Source organism: Pimephales promelas, chromosome 2 (genome assembly GCF_988280905.1).
Source record: "Pimephales promelas chromosome 2, fPimPro1.hap1.1, whole genome shotgun sequence".
Classification (NCBI taxonomy): domain Eukaryota; kingdom Metazoa; phylum Chordata; class Actinopteri; order Cypriniformes; family Leuciscidae; genus Pimephales; species Pimephales promelas.
The window spans coordinates 24,765,082-24,783,906 of NC_142770.1; the positions used below are offsets into that span (position 1 = coordinate 24,765,082).

Here is an 18,825-nt window from a genome sequence, read left to right on the forward strand (position 1 = left end):
ATTGCTAAAGCGATTGCATTTATTTAGACCACTTACCGCTCAGAGAATCTGATCCTTTATCTCAGCCAACGGAAATCTTTTAGTTATCTTTTTGAAAGTGTATTTGTGATGATTCCTAATAAATAATACAATCAAGTGATACAATCATATTTCTGTCAGCAGCACAAGTGCCGGTTATGAGTTGATCTGCATTGACCTCTAGCGGAGAGCCCTGGAACTGCGAGCAAACATTAACCAGCAGTAATCAGGCACAACTCAAAGAATACACATCTCCGTATATATCGTACAGAAGAAAGAAAAGCGAGTTACAATTCAGCCGGTAAAAGTTTTAATATAAAATGAAATACACAGAAGCACCCATTATACAGCAGATCATGTACAAAATACAAATGTTTCACAGATCAAACCGATTTTTTAACCCTCCAGTTTTAACTACTGTAACAATAAAAGGAAAAAAAATAAACCTTTTATATTGAAAGTGTAAATGCGCAAAATTTATTCCAAAAACAATGAATTTCACAATTTGCCACATCACATTTTTCAGTAGATGTTAAAACCTGCCCAACTTCCACACACACACACTACAAAAAACATCCCACTTAACAATTACACAATGCAGATGATACATTTGTAGCATCTACAACAACCTATATATAAAAAAAAAAATTAAAAAAAAAATAAAGACACCAAGCGCTTCTAAAAACACTTTAAGAACTGCTTCTGTGAAAAGTTGTTACAATTTCTACATTTGTAAACGCCCATCATCAGCTCCCCATATTAAACTCGACACAGCTTGTACCATGTTAAAAGATGGGCTTGTTTTGCTTATTTAACAAATGTAAAGAGACAGATCATCCAAAAATGGAAACATGATTTACACACCTTAAGTCATTCCAATCCAAACCGGTCTGATATTTTGAAGACTGTCGGTATATATATATATATATAGTCTTCAAAATATCAGACTGGTTTAACAACATATCATTCATGTCTGGACCGACTTGAGGGTGTGTAAACTGATGACAGAATGACCGTTTTTGGGTGAACTGTCCCTTGTGTATTAAAATGGCAAAATACTGATAAAAATAAGCAATTCGGCAGTTAAAATGTACGAGTCTTTAAAGTGGAGGGATTGTGCATCTATTAGCACATATAAAAGCGCGATATATATGTAAGGAAGTGACATCACAGCACTGTGAGGAGTAACACATGACAGGAGACGTTCAGGATCAAAAGCCAAACCAGCATTAACAGTAATTCCTTCCACAACATCCTTTAATTCCCACAGATCCAAGCGCAAACTTACACACGGCACATTCCCGCTGTTCAAATCACAGCCACAATTACCATCCTTCCCATAATCCCACAGTCCAAACTTACACAAACCGGCTTCAAGACACATCAAAGACCCTTGACACGCAACAAAACGTAACAGCTTTTCATTGAGAAACACGACTGCTTTGTGCACTTCTCACCATATGAATGATGAAAAATCACTAAATATGTAACGAAATACATGAATCTCTTTGACTCAGTGGCCAAATTGCTGATGATTTACAACAAAGAAGGTTTAAAATGAATCACAGTCGTATTGTTCTAGTCACAAAATGTCATATTTTGAATGTTCACAGTGTTATTAAGACAATGTCAATATGTAAACAAATACCAGTTGCTGTGAATAGCGGTAATGCACTTTTGTGACATTTGACCACAGCATGGATTGTGTGTTAGCGTACGGTCCAGATATCAGCACGCACACACGTATTTACACATATACAGACTGCAAATGGTCAGTTAACAACTCCCAGTGCAACTAACTAGTGGTTTACCCAAGCACACCTGACGTAACGGTTTAAAACTCTGCGGCGGATTAAAAAAAGAAGGGAAAATAAAGTCACGTTAAATGAAAATTAGTCCCCATGTTAAACAATACAGAATCTAAAAATATAAATAAAATAATTCGAATAAAACTATCTCCTCCCGTTGTTTAGGATGAAGTCTTCTGTTCAGACTGAATGCACACTACAGACAAAAACAACAAGATACGTTACATTCACAACCAATTCACAATCATTCAAACAGAATTAAAACAAAATAAATAAATATCACTCGTGAAATAACACAAAAGCAAAGCAAATAAAAACAAATGACACTTTAAATAAAAACTAAAATTTACATTTAAAAACAAAAATAAATAAATATCACTCGTGAAATAATACAAAAACAAATGACACTACATAATACAAATGATTTTAAAAAGACACTTTAAATAAAAACTAAAATTTACATTTAAAAATCCAAAATAAATATAACTTTTGAAGTAAAACGGTAAATAAAAAAACACAAATGAACACAAAAAATTAAATAAATAGATGCAAAAAAAACAAATTAGAACAATGAAAATAAAATAAATTCCACACCTGGAATAACAACCGAAATAAAAAAATAAAAAGGTAACACTTTACAATAAGGTTCATTAGTTAACATTAGTTAACATGTACTAAGGCCCCGTCCACACTACTGCGTTTTCGTTTAAAAACGGAGAATTAAAACGAATACGATCTCCGTCCACACCAGCGTTTTGTCTGCGTATTAGAATTGATCTCCGTCCACATTAAAACGACTGAAAACGCAGATCACGTGACCATTCACCAACACTGGGCATGCGCGCGCCGGTGTAAACAGTGGTTGGCGAATCAGGGAAGGACACGTCATGACTGATGACACCCAATCATAGAGCATAGAGTAAACTCCTCCGTTTTGTCTCGTCCACACTAAAACGCCCTCCGGAGTTGCAAAACGCAAAACGCAGCTGCAGCGTTTCTAAACTTCTCCGTTTTAGGTCTTCGTTTTTCCCGTTTTAGTGTGGACGGGAGGTGCAAACGTAGCAAAAGGTCTCCGTTTTTAAACGAAAACGCAGTAGTGTGGACGGGGCCTAAGAATGAACAATACTTCTTCAGCATTTAATAATCTTAGTTAATATTAATTCCAACATTTACTAATACGTTATTAAAATCAAAGGTCGTATTAGTTAACATTAGTTAATGGACTGTGAACTACCATGAACGCACCATGAACAGCTGGATTTATATTAACTAACATTAACAAAGATTAACAAACACTGTAACTAATGCATTGCTCATCGTTAGTTCATGTTAGTTAATGCATTTACTAATGTTAACTAATGAACCTTAAGTGTTACCAATAAAGGTAAAAGAAAAGAAAAGAAAACGTAGAAATAAAGAGTGTGTGTGCTGTGGCTGCTCACCTCTCCTCCTCTTCCTCAGCTCTCTGTCCCGCCGCTGAGGTTCTCCTTCCCCGGAGGAGACACTCGCCCTCTCCTGTCCACCGCAGGCTGGCTCCCCAAAACCTTCCTCTGCGGTTAAACACAGCAGAACTCATCACACACCCGCTTTGTTACAGTGTGACTATAGTACTTTGTAACGAGCAAAGGATGTATGGCTTGAGTTAAAGGACACATGATAGCCTGTGCTGACCTTGATGAGGCCGCCGAAGGAGCGCGAGCGTGTGTGTTTTTTACTGGTAGGAGTCGTATTCTCACTGACAGGAGTCACGGGGGTCGACTGCTTGCCTAGCTGAAATCACATCACAGAAAAAATGTGCAAACAGAACGAAAAAGACTTTTTTTTAAAAAAGAAAAAAACACCTCTGTTGCCATTAGCATCATAATAATAATAATAATAATCAACAACAAGAAGCATGATTTGTTTTTAAATAAATCACTTATAAAATGTATGTCCTATAATAATAGCATGATCTAGTTTACTTTATAAAAAAGTATTAACAATAACAGTGATAAAAATTATAATAATAATATTGATGAATTATTTTTTTATTATTAAAGGAGTAGTTCACTTTTAAAACACTTTTGCTGATAATTTACGCACCCCCATGTCATCTTCAGTCGAAAAGAAATTAAGGTTTTTGATGAAAACATTCCAGATTTTTCTCCATATAATGGACTTCAATGGGAACCAAACGGTTCAAGGTCCAAAAGACAGTTTCAGTGCAAACTGTTCAAAGGGCTTTAAACGACTCCAGACGATGAATAAGGGTCTTATCAAGCGAAACGTTTGCTCATTTAAAAAAAAAAAAAAAAATCAAATAATCAAAGTTTAAGTTTTATAAGCTCAAATGCTCGCCATACTCTGTTCTGTGACTCTCCTTTTCGAACTCGTTTATCAAAATGAACGAATCTTTTTTCTTTTTACGAACTAAATGACTCGGAAAAAGATTCGTTCATTTTCGTCTGGAATCGTTTAAAGCCCTTTGAACCATTTGCACTGAAACTGTCTTTTGGACCTTGAACCGTTTGGTTCCCATTGAAGCCCATTATATGGACAAAAATCCTGGAATACTTTCATCAAAAACCTTCATTTCTTTTCGACTGAAGAAAGAAAGACATGGACATCTTGGATGACATGGGGGTGAGTAAATTATCAGCAAAAGTTTTTTTTTAAAGTGAACTACTCCTTTACGTAATTATTGCAAAAATGTATGCTAACAAACTAAAATTCCCATCTCAAGGAATCTGCTGTCAGTATAATAATAATACTTATTGTTTATCTTAATAGTCTAATTAATCATGATAATAATAATTTATATATATATATATATATATATATATATATATATATATATATAAATTAAAATATCTTTAGCAAAAAAGCACACTAACAAAATCAAATCTAGCCTTTAGGCCCTCTGTGGTCCAAAGGGCCCGAATAAATGTTTTTTCCAGTAATTATTTTTATTATTTAGAATTCCTGAGGGGATTATATGATACTATGCAATATTTATAAGGATAAATGCAATAAATGCAAAATTTCAGATTAAAATAGAGTGACCGACTTTAAAACCATTCAACTAATTACAGCAAAAATGTATAATATATATAATATAATACAAATAATAAGACAATCAAACAATGAATTAACTATCATTAGTATAATAATAATAAAAATCAGTTATTTTTAACATAACAAAATCACCCAAAAACAGAAAACCCCGCTACGCCGTGTGGCCTCACCTGTCTGATGAGCTTCTTCTTCTTGGCGGAGTGTGGCATGTTGTCGGTGACGTGTCGATAGAGCTCTCGCAGCGCCTCTTCTGTGTGATTCTCTGAGTCGAGCCCCACTCGCGCTCCGCTCCTCTTCCCCAGAGGAGACCCGCTGACCGCCAGCAGCTCCAGGTCATCCTGCAGCCAGAGAGAGCGCATCATCTCACTCACACCAGCACACTTACAGGACTGACGGTGTGTCACGCTCCAATCAGAGCTTAGATTGGCTTTAGGACGAGTATAAACGGCACAAACCTTGGAGTGGATAATTTTGGTGTTGGCGAACTGAAGTCTGGCGTGTTCCCGCAGATACACCGGTGCCTTCACATGAGAAGACAACAGAGGACCAGTTCATTTCACAATCAGAGTAAAACACACATAAACATCCTTTAAACGTCACGTCACTGGTGATTTTGTTAACCTGTTAACTGTCACCCCCCCTTTTTTGAATAGACATGAAAATGCACGTTTCGAACTTAAATGGTTGTAATTCAAGAATGCTTTGGAATATAGACATATGATTGGTCTTGTTTTAAAGAAGACATTTGGCAGATTTTTGTAGAAGTGAAATAAATTAAGAAAGTGAAACAGAAAAAAAGTTATAGAACTTTGAGTTTATGGAAATGTACAATGTAAAAATATAAATTATTCATATTTTACATAAAATATATATTTTCAAAACCTGGGCTACTCTAAAACGGCAGAAAGATCAAAGCCAAAAATCTGAACAAGTTGTGTTTCAAACTTTTTCACTAGGGCACAATCAGACTCCATTATTGCCCATTTAAGGGCGCCTGCATATCCATTCGTGTTTTGAGTGATCTGAACCATTATTTTCACAATTTTCATACAATTTCTGAAGTAGAGATCCTATTCAGAAGTAGTATGGGAAGTTTGGCAGATTTTGATATGAATTGAACCTCTAAGAAACACATACAAAGAACACGCATGTAAGTCATAGCTAGCTGCCACGTCAAAAATGGTGAATTTATTCTTTTTTTCTTGATATTTCAAACTTTTCAGACATTTTTTTCCAAAATAATTGAATGGATTCTGTCTTTTGAACTTTTGGCATGAAAACAAACTGAGGTTTCTACCATTTTTTTCTGATTTTTCATGTTTACTGCTATTTTAAAATAAAGGTCTGAACACGCCTTATGAGTATGAAAATATTCTTGTTGCATATTGATAAATTATGGCTTCTCTGTAATATATTTTGAAAATCAGTCACCAAATATGGAAACTAGAGATTGTAAGCTTTCAAATGATATATAGTTTGCCAATATTACTAAAGGTATTTACTAAGATATTATTTTAAAAATATAGTGGCAAACGTCCCACCTGTGGGACGGTGACAGTTAAGTGTAACTAAAACTCTTCAAAATTGTCTTCAAGAACTGAAATAAAGCTGAAATAAAATAAAAATAAGACATTTTTCAACTGACTTCTCAACCAAACGGTTGAGCACATTTTGAGTCACTAACTTAATTGAGCCATCTCCATCATCTGGTTGAGGTATGTTATGCCAAAAAAAAAAAAAATCCACTAGATTTAACAGTGTCAATCAACAGCACTTGTCACATCACTTCTTGTAACATGGATGTCAGAAACAAATAAATCACCCCAGCCATGTGAACTGTTTTTGGGGAAATTTTGCAAGCTAAGCATATTTTTTTTACATATTACACTAACTTTACAAAATGATGTTACTTGGTGCTATGAAAAAACTTATTTTAGTATATTTTTAATAATTTTGTCAAAAACATGCTCAACCAAACGGTTGATTTGGCACATAACACCTCCTTTTTGAGAATGGACAGTACAATGCACTATTAAAACTTGGTTGTAATTCAAGAATGCTTTGTAATAAAGACCTAAAAGTTTAGTCTTGTTTTACCGAAAACACTGCTGAAGTAAAAACACTTCAAAAAATAAAAGTATGAAAAAGTTATGGAAGTTTTAAATTTACATTAAATTAAATATACTGTACTAAATATTTTTCTTTTATATAAAATATATATTTTACAAAATATTTTTTTTCCTATAAAATCAAAGCCATACATCTAACCAAGTTGTGTTCCAAATTTGAAGTTGATATCACAAAAACTGAAGAATTTCCCATGAGATTTTGTTTAGGCGTAATATCAAAAATGACATAAATTCCATTCAATTTAATTGTATGCATTCTGCTGTAACAAATTAATACATTTCTGTCCAAATATTACTCCTGTTACAAAATATGGAACCTTGAGACTCAGGCCTTTCTGACAATATGTGTTTTGTCAAGACTAGAAAAGGTTTTGATCATAAATTATGATGGGCAATGAAAAAGTATGGCAAAGTATGTGTATGAATTCCGGTACCATTTATTACCATTAAGCGACATCTCAACCATTTGGTAGAGGCCTATATTTAAAAAATGATGGGATGTGTTGAAAAAATATATATATTGAGTGTGGTTACTAGTGACATAAGAAGATAATTTGTCAACACTTTTTTCTTGGTGCGGACTTAAATGTAAACAAAGGGTTAAACTAGGTCCAGGCTCGACATTAACGCTTGTCCGGGACAAAAGAAACACAAAGAAACTCAGTTAATGTGCTGCGGTAAAACATTCAAAATGTGGAGTTTTCACATTTAAAACATGTGATAAAGTTAAGCAACATCACACGGCCGAGAGCACCGTTTTCCTCAACACATCACCATTGAAAACGTGACACTGATTTCATATGACTGTTCCAAAAACAAGTAAAAAAAAAAAAAAAAATGTAGCAAATTCACAGCAACACTAACCGCATTTCCAATGAATTACTACCAAGGCAACATTTCTAAAGTAAGTTGTTCAACTAATATTTAGATTTCAGCTTCATTCAATTTTTAATCATTTTGGCTTCAGTTTACGATAATAAACCGGACGAACAAAATTACAAATATTTCCTTGTCAACTAACTGAAATAAATATATTCAAGCTGAAGCACTAAAATGGATAAACCTGAAATAAAAATAAATTAAAGCTAAATAGAAATATTTAAAATATGTATATTTTGTGACAAAAGCACATAACAAAATGAATAACATACTTAAGTCTCATTCAAAACATTAACAAAAACTAGAATAGATTTATAAATAGTACTTCAAAAAAAAAAACATTAAAATGATATAGTATCAGAGAAGATAAAAGAGGAAAAGTACCCGAAAGATCTTCTGTGAATGTTTGATGAGAAAAGCCATGCCGCTGTTCAGCTTCTTCAGGTTCTCCTGAAGGTCACTGGCATTCATCTGAAGAAAGCAACACATGAAACATGACGCATGCTCGGACGTTTAACGGTTAAAAAAAAGCAAACCACCGACATACGTTCTTGGGCCAGATGACGTGCGGGGCGAACATGAGTGCGAGGTTGTGCGCAGACATCTTGTTTTTGTCCTGCTGTTTGGCGGTGTGATAGAGCAGGTCCAGCAGGAGCTTGAGGAGCGTGCGGTTGGCCGTGGGCAGCAGGAGCAGGAGCAGCTGCAGGGCCTCGATCTGACGCTCCTTATCCGGCACACTCGTCTTATCCCCTCGCTCGTCGAACAGCTTCAGCTCTGTGGAGAACAGAAGGAGCCCCGTCAGTGGGTGACGGACGGCAGCGAGAGAGGTGCTGGGAAAGCGGACCAACCTGTGATCTTCAGGTGAGCGTGCAGGTGTCGGTGCGTCAGCAGGGGCTCGGACAGTTCTCCCAGAAAGCCTTTGAGGAGCGTGGCCACGTCATTGGGGTGGAAGTCACCGGAGGCGAAGTCAATGTCGGCTCCCCCGTTGAGCTGCTCCCTCAAAGTCTGCTGTCTCAGGCTGTTCCCGGGGACCCGGAAAAGACCCTCTACATGCAGATCTGCCGGAAAACAAACAGACCGAACGTCTCTTGGGCTGCACAATAAAGACGGACACTGCAATAGTTTGATCGTCTGCGATATACAGCATACTGTGATATGAAAACAGTTTCACCAGATGACTTAACCCTCTGGTGCTTTTTTATTTCAATGACGTTAATGTACTGTATTTTGGGTTAGTAACGTTTTTAGGGGATTTTTATGATACTAAATTATTTTTATGCAGTAGTTGCATTCGTGTTTTGAGTATTTACTTGAAAATTGTCATAACTTTTGAATGCTTTAGAGCATAGATTTAAGTTTGGTCTCTTTAAAGTTTTATAGTTATGAAAAATACAAAAAAAAAAAAATACTACATTCAATTTTCATAAAAAAAAAAAAATGTGTATACATCAAAACTGTGAAAAATCCAAAAGCCATGAATCTAAACAAGTTGTGTTACAAATTTGAGGTTGATATCTCAAAAAAATTAACCAGATACCAAAAAAATTAAGATTTTGTTTGGTCGTAGTACCAAAAGTTTCCACTAGATGAAATTCATCTCGCATTCGTTTCCAATGCGCTCATGTTTGACTGCGAGGAGCTCAAGTGTGACCAAAACAATTACCAAGTTTCATATGTGACAGAAAATGACAGAAGATTATCAGATAACTTATATCGCTCTATTCAGAAAGAATAAATAATGATTTTGTAGGGCAGTATATCTACATAAAATAAAATGAAATACGCTTAAGATATGTCATGATTATGACTCATTGATTATTTCCCTTCTGGTCATAATGCATCTAATATTACTATGGTCAAAAATAGCAAAACACCAAACATGTCGAATCGTTGCGTCCTAATGTTTCTCGCTTGCAGCCACTAGATCAGTGGTTCTCAACCTCTCCTGCATAGACCCCCTTTTTTTTACCCTGATATGGCACACCTGATTCAATTAATTAAAAGCTCAAAGCAGAGCACGTCTATGGAGAGCCTGGCCACTCCCTATTAAGTCCTACTGTACTGAATTTTGGTTGTAGTTCCATTAGATTTCCACTGGGGGCGATCAGCTATGAATGGGAGTCTATGGGGCTAGACGGCTAAATTTGTCTCGTTCACCCGATTGCCGTTGAGAAATCTCAGATTTGATAGGAGATTTTGCAAGTTCAACATGGGTTATAAATCGAAAGTTGAATGAACGAGTACTTATGTACTTTCGATTTCTTACCAGTTGAGTTCTTGTTGCCTCGTTTCGATTACAACATTTAACCCTCAGGTGCTCTTCGTTTCGGAGTCACACTTGTTATCTTCCCGGTCAAAAGTGACCGGACACCTAAAAATGAAACTTTCTCCATTCCAGTAAAACCAATGCAATTTATTTTTGTTCTATAATATTTATTCTTTTTAATTTAGTATTTTGAGACAATTTAAATGAATTTATTAATATTTATGCTATATTTATGGCTTTTTTTGCCATTGAAAAATATATATTATTTTCTATATACATATTATTTTTTTCAAAAAAATATTAATGCAGTGTTTTAGTTTAATATAGAGTCTAGGCCTTCAGAAAAAAAAAAAATTTTTTGAAGAAAATTAGCATCTGGTTACAGTATAGAGAAAAAGCGTAGAATCATGGTGTAACCACTTGATGGCATGTACAGCTCTCTATTGAGAGGAATTGTGAATTCCCCAGCTGTTTATGAACACATTTTTTTGTTGTTGTTGGTGGTGGATTTGTATATATAGTTGAAACAATCTCAAAAACTATTTCTTATTAAAAAAATGACAAAAAAAACAAATATTCACAATTATTTTTTTTTTCATTTTTTTACAATTTCCCATTCATTTCCTATGGGGTCATTTTTGACCAAAGACCACAAGTGTGACTATTTTTTAAGACCACTTAGCCTGCTCAGATCATGACCTCAATTTTTTTGTGTTCACATACATAATGCCATAAAAGTCACGGAGTTTCGTAACATTGCGATGAAGCAGTGATTTTTAAAAATTCAAAACATACTTTTTGTAATCAAAATTTATTGGTGTGTATGTGTATAAAAGTGTGTTTGTATGTGTGTGTGTTTTGCACTCTAGATGTTGTAGAGTGTCACCCCTTTCTTGCGGTGTACTTTTTTTTAGAATTGTGGCCGATTTGTAGATTGTACATACAAAAATTCAGAGAATTTTTTTTTGTGTCAATTTCCCATTCATTTCCTATAGGTCGTCATTTTTGACAGAAGAGCAAAAGTGTGACTCATTTTTTTACGACCACTTAAATTGCTCGAATCATGACCTCAATTTTTGTGTGTGTTCACATACCCAATGCCATAAAAGTCACCAAGTTTCGTAATTTTCTGAAGAAGCTGTGATTTTTAAATATTCAAAACAGATTTCTTTAATCACAATTTATTGGTGTTTTTGTGTATAAAAGTGTGTGTGTATGTGTGTGTGTAGGGGTGGGTATGTCTGTTTTGCACTCTTGATGTTTTAGAGTGTCACCCCTTCAATGCTGAGCACTTTTTTTCTGCATCGTGGCCGATTTGTAGATTGTACACACAAAAATTCTCAAAGTTTTTGTGTTTTTGTCAATTTCCCATTCATTTCCTATGAGTCGGTCATTTTTGACCGAAGAGCACAAGTGTGACTATTTTTTTTTACGACCACTTAGCCTGCTCGGATCATGACCTCAATTTTTTTGTGTGTTCACATACCCAATGCCATAAAAGTCACCAAGTTTCGTAACATTCCGATGAAGCTGTGATTTTTAAAATTTCAAAACAGAAAATTTTTCGGTCAGAAATGACCGAAGAGCACCGAAGGTTAAATTACAATTTACAAGACAAAAAATTATATCCTGAGAAAAGTGGATTTTGAGGGGTATAGCTCCATAGACCTCCATTCATTCTGCACTCGTCCTGTGAGCGCCCTCATATGGAACCAGAGTGGAACTGCAACCAGTTCAGAACCCGGACGTTTACCGAGAGTGGACGTTCTCCACTTATTAGACATGCTCTACTCAAAGGCTTAATATGTAGCTGACTAATTGAATCAGGTGTGCAATTTCAGGGTGAAAACAAACACATGTCCTGTTGGGGGTCCCTGCAGGAGAAGGTTGAGAACCACTGCACTAGATGCTGAACGGTGCTATGGTTGCCGGCTGCCACTATGTCAATCATCGCAATTTTGTTAGTTAATAGTTATATCAGACTTCTCTTGTAGATCAGTCAAGGAACATTAAAAGCGTATGAGTTTTCCTTTCGTATCAAGCAGCAAAAAAGTTGCAAAAAAGCACAGTGTGTTTGAGTTCATTTGCCTTGACATTGCACATGCAGCGATTTAACCATGCACACATCTCTTGCTATTCAGTGTAAATCCACCAGCAAAATCCACCAAAATCATTTGAAAAGCAATCAGGAATTTCAAGAGCAAGACATTTTTGGCGAAATTTCGTTAACTTGATTAAATATCCTGGACTTACTTTTGCTGAGGTACATGATGAGTTGATAAATGTGACCTATTCCTTCCTCCGTGAGCGGCATGCCACCTTTATCTGCCAAATAAAGAAATAAAGATATAAATCAGTTTTTTGTTTTTTTTCACAATGAAACCTATCTCCAATAATAAACATTGTTTTTCCAATCCAATCGTTGTTTTTTTTAACTTGCTCACTGGGAATTGGAAGGCAATATTCCCTATGTAAATTATACTTTATTTGTTGAAAAAAAATATAAATAAATAATACATTTGACATGAAAATGTTTCTATTCAGCTGTATAAACTTAACTTGGTATGAAGGGGGAAAATATGCTGTCAGCTTAATACAAAATAAATATATTACTGAAAATACTTTAATAATTTGCATTGTCTTCAGTGCAATTACAGAGTGATTTCAATATATCATGGAATTTTGCAATAAATGAAAGTGCAAAATGAAATGCATACATAAATAAGGCCTCATGTAAAATGTTAAATACTCATTTAATGATAAACCAAATGAATTATGAAATTAAATATACCTTGAAAATAAATATATTTATTTATGTAAAATGCCAAATTTATGCATCATGTTGTTGTAGTTTGTTTTTTTTTTTTTTCATTTTAAGGGTACACTTTGGTTATTGAAAGAAGTCTGTCTCTTCTGCTCACAGAGGCTGACTTTATTTGATAAAAAAAAATACAGTAAAACAGTAATAATCTGAGGTTATAATAATCTGTCAAAAAAAGCCTGTCACAAAATGTGAAAGTGGCTTAATTTTGGTCTCATTTTAAAGAGCTGTGACAGATTGTCAGATTATTGTTGAAGTGACAGAAGTTAAAAAAAGTGAAAGTAGTAAGAGGTTTATTAACTTATTTATGAATATTATTGTATGTAAAATCTATATTTAGTAAAATGTTTCAAATTGAGATTTATATCTAATAAAGATTAGCTTTACGAAAGATTTTGACATCCAAACCAACGCAGAAGTAGAAAACAGCAAAATAGTGAGTCTTTGCTTTATAGGCCAAAACTGAGGAAATGACGCCATCTTGTAAAAAATAGTAAAGTTTCCATTTTGAAGCTTTGACAACAGAATGAGAGCCTATTAACTAAATGCATAATAATTTACATCAATTTCAATGGGGACATTTTTGGTCCTAAGTGGCACTATTGTGTGTTTCTAGTGTAAAATAGATTTATGAAAGGAAATGAGGGTGAAATAGTAAAATTCCAATAAAAACACACACTTGTGCCAAAATCTATGCAAAAAAACTGAAAAAAAAAAAAAAAACACAAAAAAGTCTTTAAGGCCGTGTGTCCACCAAAGCGTTTTTTCCATGCTCCTGGCGTATGTTTCCAATTGTTTTCAATGGGAGCGTCGCGTTGTTTAAACGCCATGAGACGCTGTTTTCCTGGTCGCCGAGAGTTGAAAAATGTTCAACTTTGGATAAAACGCAGCGCCCATCACTGTCACTTTTTACCCAGCCGTCCAATCACAGTGGAGGAGGGGCGGGACTAAACCACACTGACCAACTGTCACAACATTCAAACAGCAACATATTCTGTATCATAGCAACGAAACGTCTCAACGGAAAAACGCTGCGCTGCCAAAACGCTCTCAAGCGCCCAAAGCACAGCGTCTTCAGCAGAGCGTCTAGCTGAAAACGCTTCGGTGGACACACGGCCTAAGGATGCACAAGGGTTAAGAATGTACAAACCCAATTCCATAAAAGTTGGGACACTGTACAAATTGTGAATAAAAACAGAATGCAATGATGTGGAAGTTTCAAATTTCAATATTATATTTAGAATACAACATAGATGACATATCAAATGTTTAAACTGAGAAAATGCATAATTTTAAGGGAAAAATAAGTTGATTTTAAATTTCATGGCATCAACACATCTCAAAAAAGTTGGGACAAGGCCATTTTTACCACTGTGTGGCATCCCCTCTTCTTTTAATAACAGTCTGCAAACGTCTGGGGACTGAGGAGACAAGTTGCTCAAGTTTAGGAATAGGAATGTTGTCCCATTCTTGTCTAATAAAGGCTTCTAGCTGCTCAACTGTCTTAGGTCTTCTTTGTTGCATCTTCCTCTTTATGATGCGCCAGATGTTTTCTATGGGTGAAAGATCTGGACTGCAGGCTGGCCATTTCAGTACCCGGATCCTTCTTCTACGCAGCCATGATGTTGTAATTGATGCAGTATGTGGTTTGGCATTGTCTTGTTGGAAAATACAAGGTCTTCCCTGAAAGAGACGATGTCTGGATGGGAGCATATGTTGTTCTAGAACTTGGATATACCTTTCAGCATTGATGTGTACGCTGCCCATGCCACACGCACTCATGCAACCCCATACCATCAGAGATGCAGGCTTCTGAACTGAGCGCTGATAACAACTTGGGTTGTCCTTGTCCTCTTTAGTCCGGATGACATGGCGTCCCAGTTTTCCAAAAAGAACTTCAAATTTTGATTCGTCTGACCACAGAACAGTTTTCCACTTTGCTAGAGTCCACTTTAAATGAGCCTTGGCCCAGAGAAAACGCCTGCGCTTCTGGTTCCCGTTTAGATATGGCTTCTTTTTTGAGCTATAGAGTTTTAGCCGGCAACGGTGAATGGCACGGTGGATTGTGTTCACTGACAATGTTTTCTGGAAGTATTCTTGAGCCCATGTTGCGATTTCCATTACAGTAGCATTCCTGTGTGTGATGCAGTGCCGTCTAAGGGCCCGAAGATCACGGGCATTCAGTATGGTTTTCCGGCCTTGCCCCTTACGCACAGAGATTGTTCCAGATTCTCTGAATCTTTGGATGATATTATGCACTGTAGATGATGATAACTTCAAACTCTTTGCAATTTTTCTCTGAGAAACTCCTTTCTGATATTGCTCCACTATTTTTTGCCTCAGCATTGGAGAAATTGGTGATCCTCTGCCCATCTTGACTTCTGAGAGACACTGCCGGTCTGAGAGGCTCTTTTTATACCCAATCATGTTGCCAATTGACCTAATAAGTTGCAAATTGGTCCTCCAGCTGTTCCTTATATGTACATTTAAATTTTCTGGCCTCTTATTGCTACCTGTCCCAACTTTTTTGGAATTTGTAGCTCTCATGAAATCCAAAAGGAGCCAATATTTGGCATGGCAATTCAAAATGTCTCACTTTCAACATTTGATATGTCATCTATGTTGTATTCTAAATATAATATCGAAATTTGAAACTTCCACATCATTACATTCTGTTTTTATTCACAATTTGTACAGTGTCCCAACTTTTATGGAATTGGGTTTGTATTTAGGGTCAAGAAATGTGTTGAATTACTTCTATACAAGAATCTTCCTTTGGTTTGGGAACCAAATACTGTTGGTCACACATTGAAACCACAATGAGGTCCTGACTTTTGTTTCACCCATTACTTTTGGCTAGGCGGTAATGAATCTAGAGCTAGCCGCTCAATAGCAGGAGCCGACGGCAGGAAACTAACTTCAGAGAACTTCCCAAAACAGATGATCTAATTCTCACTCTGAAGGTTGTTCAATAGATTCAGTCAATAGAGTCTGAAGTCTTCCCGCAGAAAAATCACCGGCGCCTCCATTATAAGCTCGAAGGCATATTGACAATGGACTGGTTGTAAATTTGTCCAACACATGAGGAATGATTTATGCAGGCAGAAATGGAAACTAGCTACGACTCCCCAAAACCTCCTGACCTTTGCGTTTGAGGAAGTTGAAGGAGCGGAAGAAGCCTCCCGCCACAGTGCCATTGGGAGTCTTGGGCTCCTCGTCCAGTAACTGTGAGAATTCGGCCCCCGGGAGGTCGAGGAGGCGCGTGATGTTACTCAGCACCAGCTCGGTGAAGGCCTCGGGTCGCTCGTGACGCAGCTTCTCCACAAAGAAGTCCGGGTTGAAGATGATGGGCAGCCGGCCGTCTCCACCGCCGCCCGCTTCTGACTCGTGACTGTTCACAACATTGCACACCGTGCCCCTGTGAACCCACACACATGACTTAAAGGGATAGTTCACCCAAAATGAAAATTAGCCCATGATTTACTCACCCTAAAGCCATCCTAGGCGTATATGACATTTTCCCTTCAGACAAATAAAATTGAAGTTATATATATAAAAATATAAATAAAAATATCCTGGCTCTTACATGCTTTTTAAAGGCCTTTCTGAAGCACAGCCATGCGTTTGTGTAAGAAAAATATCCGTATTTAAAACTTTATAAAGTAAAATAACTAGCTTCCGGCCAAACGCAGTCTACTCGCGCAATCAAGTGCAACTTGTGACGTCAGGAGTAGCGTAGTGCGCACATCATGTGAGCGAAGAGGCGCATTGTGACGCTCGGCTCAATATTCCCTCTATGCGTGTGCGCTACGCTCAGACGCTCACGGCCCAAGCAAACGCTCAACGCACACGGATAAAACAAATCCCGCTACGACATTACATTTCTCTGTAGTAGGCGAGTTTATTTCTGTTGGATTTCTTAAAATAGTGTATCATTTGGCTAGTAGGACTATAAATAGCAGTTATGATATGACATTGTTTTTAAATGCATTAAATTAACTTTATAAATTAGAAATCATGACATTGCACTTTAGCAAACTTACCCATAAAATGCAATAACTGAAAAAGTATATTATTAGTTTCTCGTTATTTTATTTCCGTGAACATAACTGCCGTAAAATATTTATATTTATATATAAAATGAATGATATATAAATATACAGCATATAAATGCAAATATTTCTTAATTGTGTGTGTATTTATAACAAAAAATTACACAGAACACATTATGTAAACACAAACTTTTATTTTGGATGCGATTAAAAGCTTAGAAATAGGCTATGCATGCACAAAACTGCTTGACTTTTCATTCATATTTGAAAACTTTTGTCATGTAGTGCGACAAACATGCAGGCCAAATATAAAATAGGAAATGTTATTCGACATTAATACGTCTTTTTAAATGATCTAATAATTTAACGAGGCGATGTTAATTCACAATGTAAAACATTGTGCAAAGCAGCTATCCAAAAATGTTAATAATATTTTCATAATTATATTAGTGTAAAACTTTTTAAATGGAAAAATATATTTAAAAACGTTTTAAAATTCATTTCTTTAAACTTATATATATTTAAGATGTAATGTTAAGGAAAATATGTTATTCCTTTTTACTTGATGGTTTACAAACGGTAACTTATAACTTATTTTCTTTTGAAGGAAACTGTAAATGAACATATAAATTCTCATTTTATTCAGCAAAGATGGTGACGGAAGCCTTGAATGAAGAATCAAGAGCTTGAACTTGTGGTAAATTACTTCAGAGCAAGTAACGTACAAGCAAGTATCAATTATGATGCTGATTCTGAGGGTTTTAAAACACGAAAGACTCCTAAAATGATCGGTTGTTCTCTATAATCGGTGTTGCTCTGTGCTTGCTTGGCATTTCACTTTAGCATTACAATGGCTTGGAAAACATGATCATGTACGATTCTTCCTGAATCTTACTGTCAGTGTCACTTGAATACATTCTAGTTTCTTTGGCAGTGAAAAGCACAGTGGATGTTTCAGATGGTAATACCATAGTACTATTACGCCCAGAAAGATTCACAAATAAACTTTACATTTAACGTTACATGATTTTATACGCCTCCTCAAAGAATAACGTTTGGTACTTTGTGTTTATGCTCATTCAAAGTTACGACAGAAGAAACTATATATTTATATATATCTAATCTATATAACTCTCTCTGTATAAATATATATCTCTAACTTTACATGTACTTAGGTTATGTGACAGGAACTCAATGTTATTTTTGTGTCATTTCTTTGCGTTTCAAACTGTAACGTTAACACAAAGCATTGCGTATGACACTAACGTTACATGTTCACCTCGGTGTTCCTATCCACCCGTTTCTTTGCAGTTATTCAAAAGTATCAATATTTTACTGCATTTTCATACTATGTATATTAAGCGAACGTGTTTGTAAATAAATATTGGTTACCTTCTGTCTTGTTTATTTACATCGGTGTCTTTCTCCGCGGCCATCTTTCATCTTCAGTTTGAATCCGCCGCTGCTGAGGCGTTAACCGACGCTTAATCATGATTGGGCAGTGAGCGGAAAGTGGGAGGGGATTTGGGGCCAGGCGGGTGTTCTGAGCGCTGATTGGTCGGTTCAAATGTCTGCAGTGTGCTCTACAGTTCTGGGATCAGCCATCTAAAGACAGTCTTCTGTAGCAGCCAGGAGCTTGTTTTTTATTTATAAATGTAAATATAATTTAATTTTATAATATTATTCAATTTTTTTTATTATTATTGCTAAATATTTAACACATTTAGGTGTTAAGCAGCTAAGCGTTGTAAGTGGGATTTTATGAGAATTTATAGAAATGCAATCAACACTGCTGTGC

The 18,825-nt window shown here is 35.8% G+C and overlaps 1 protein-coding gene across 1 annotated transcript; it reads right to left on the minus strand.

The window, feature by feature from the left end:
* Window positions 1-305: 305 nt before the first annotated feature.
* On the minus strand, window positions 306-18,504 carry arhgap19 (Rho GTPase activating protein 19). Its single transcript, XM_039657364.2, has 11 exons — window positions 18,420-18,504; window positions 16,119-16,393; window positions 12,408-12,479; window positions 8,737-8,946; window positions 8,436-8,662; window positions 8,273-8,359; window positions 5,336-5,401; window positions 5,051-5,218; window positions 3,498-3,596; window positions 3,269-3,376; window positions 306-2,022 (listed from the first exon to the last, which is right to left on the minus strand). The coding sequence occupies exons 1-10, from the start codon at window positions 18,461-18,463 to the stop codon at window positions 3,284-3,286; spliced, it is 1,341 nt and encodes a 446-aa protein (XP_039513298.1). The 5' UTR covers window positions 18,464-18,504; the 3' UTR covers window positions 306-2,022; window positions 3,269-3,283.
* Between the last annotated feature and the right edge of the window lie 321 nt (window positions 18,505-18,825).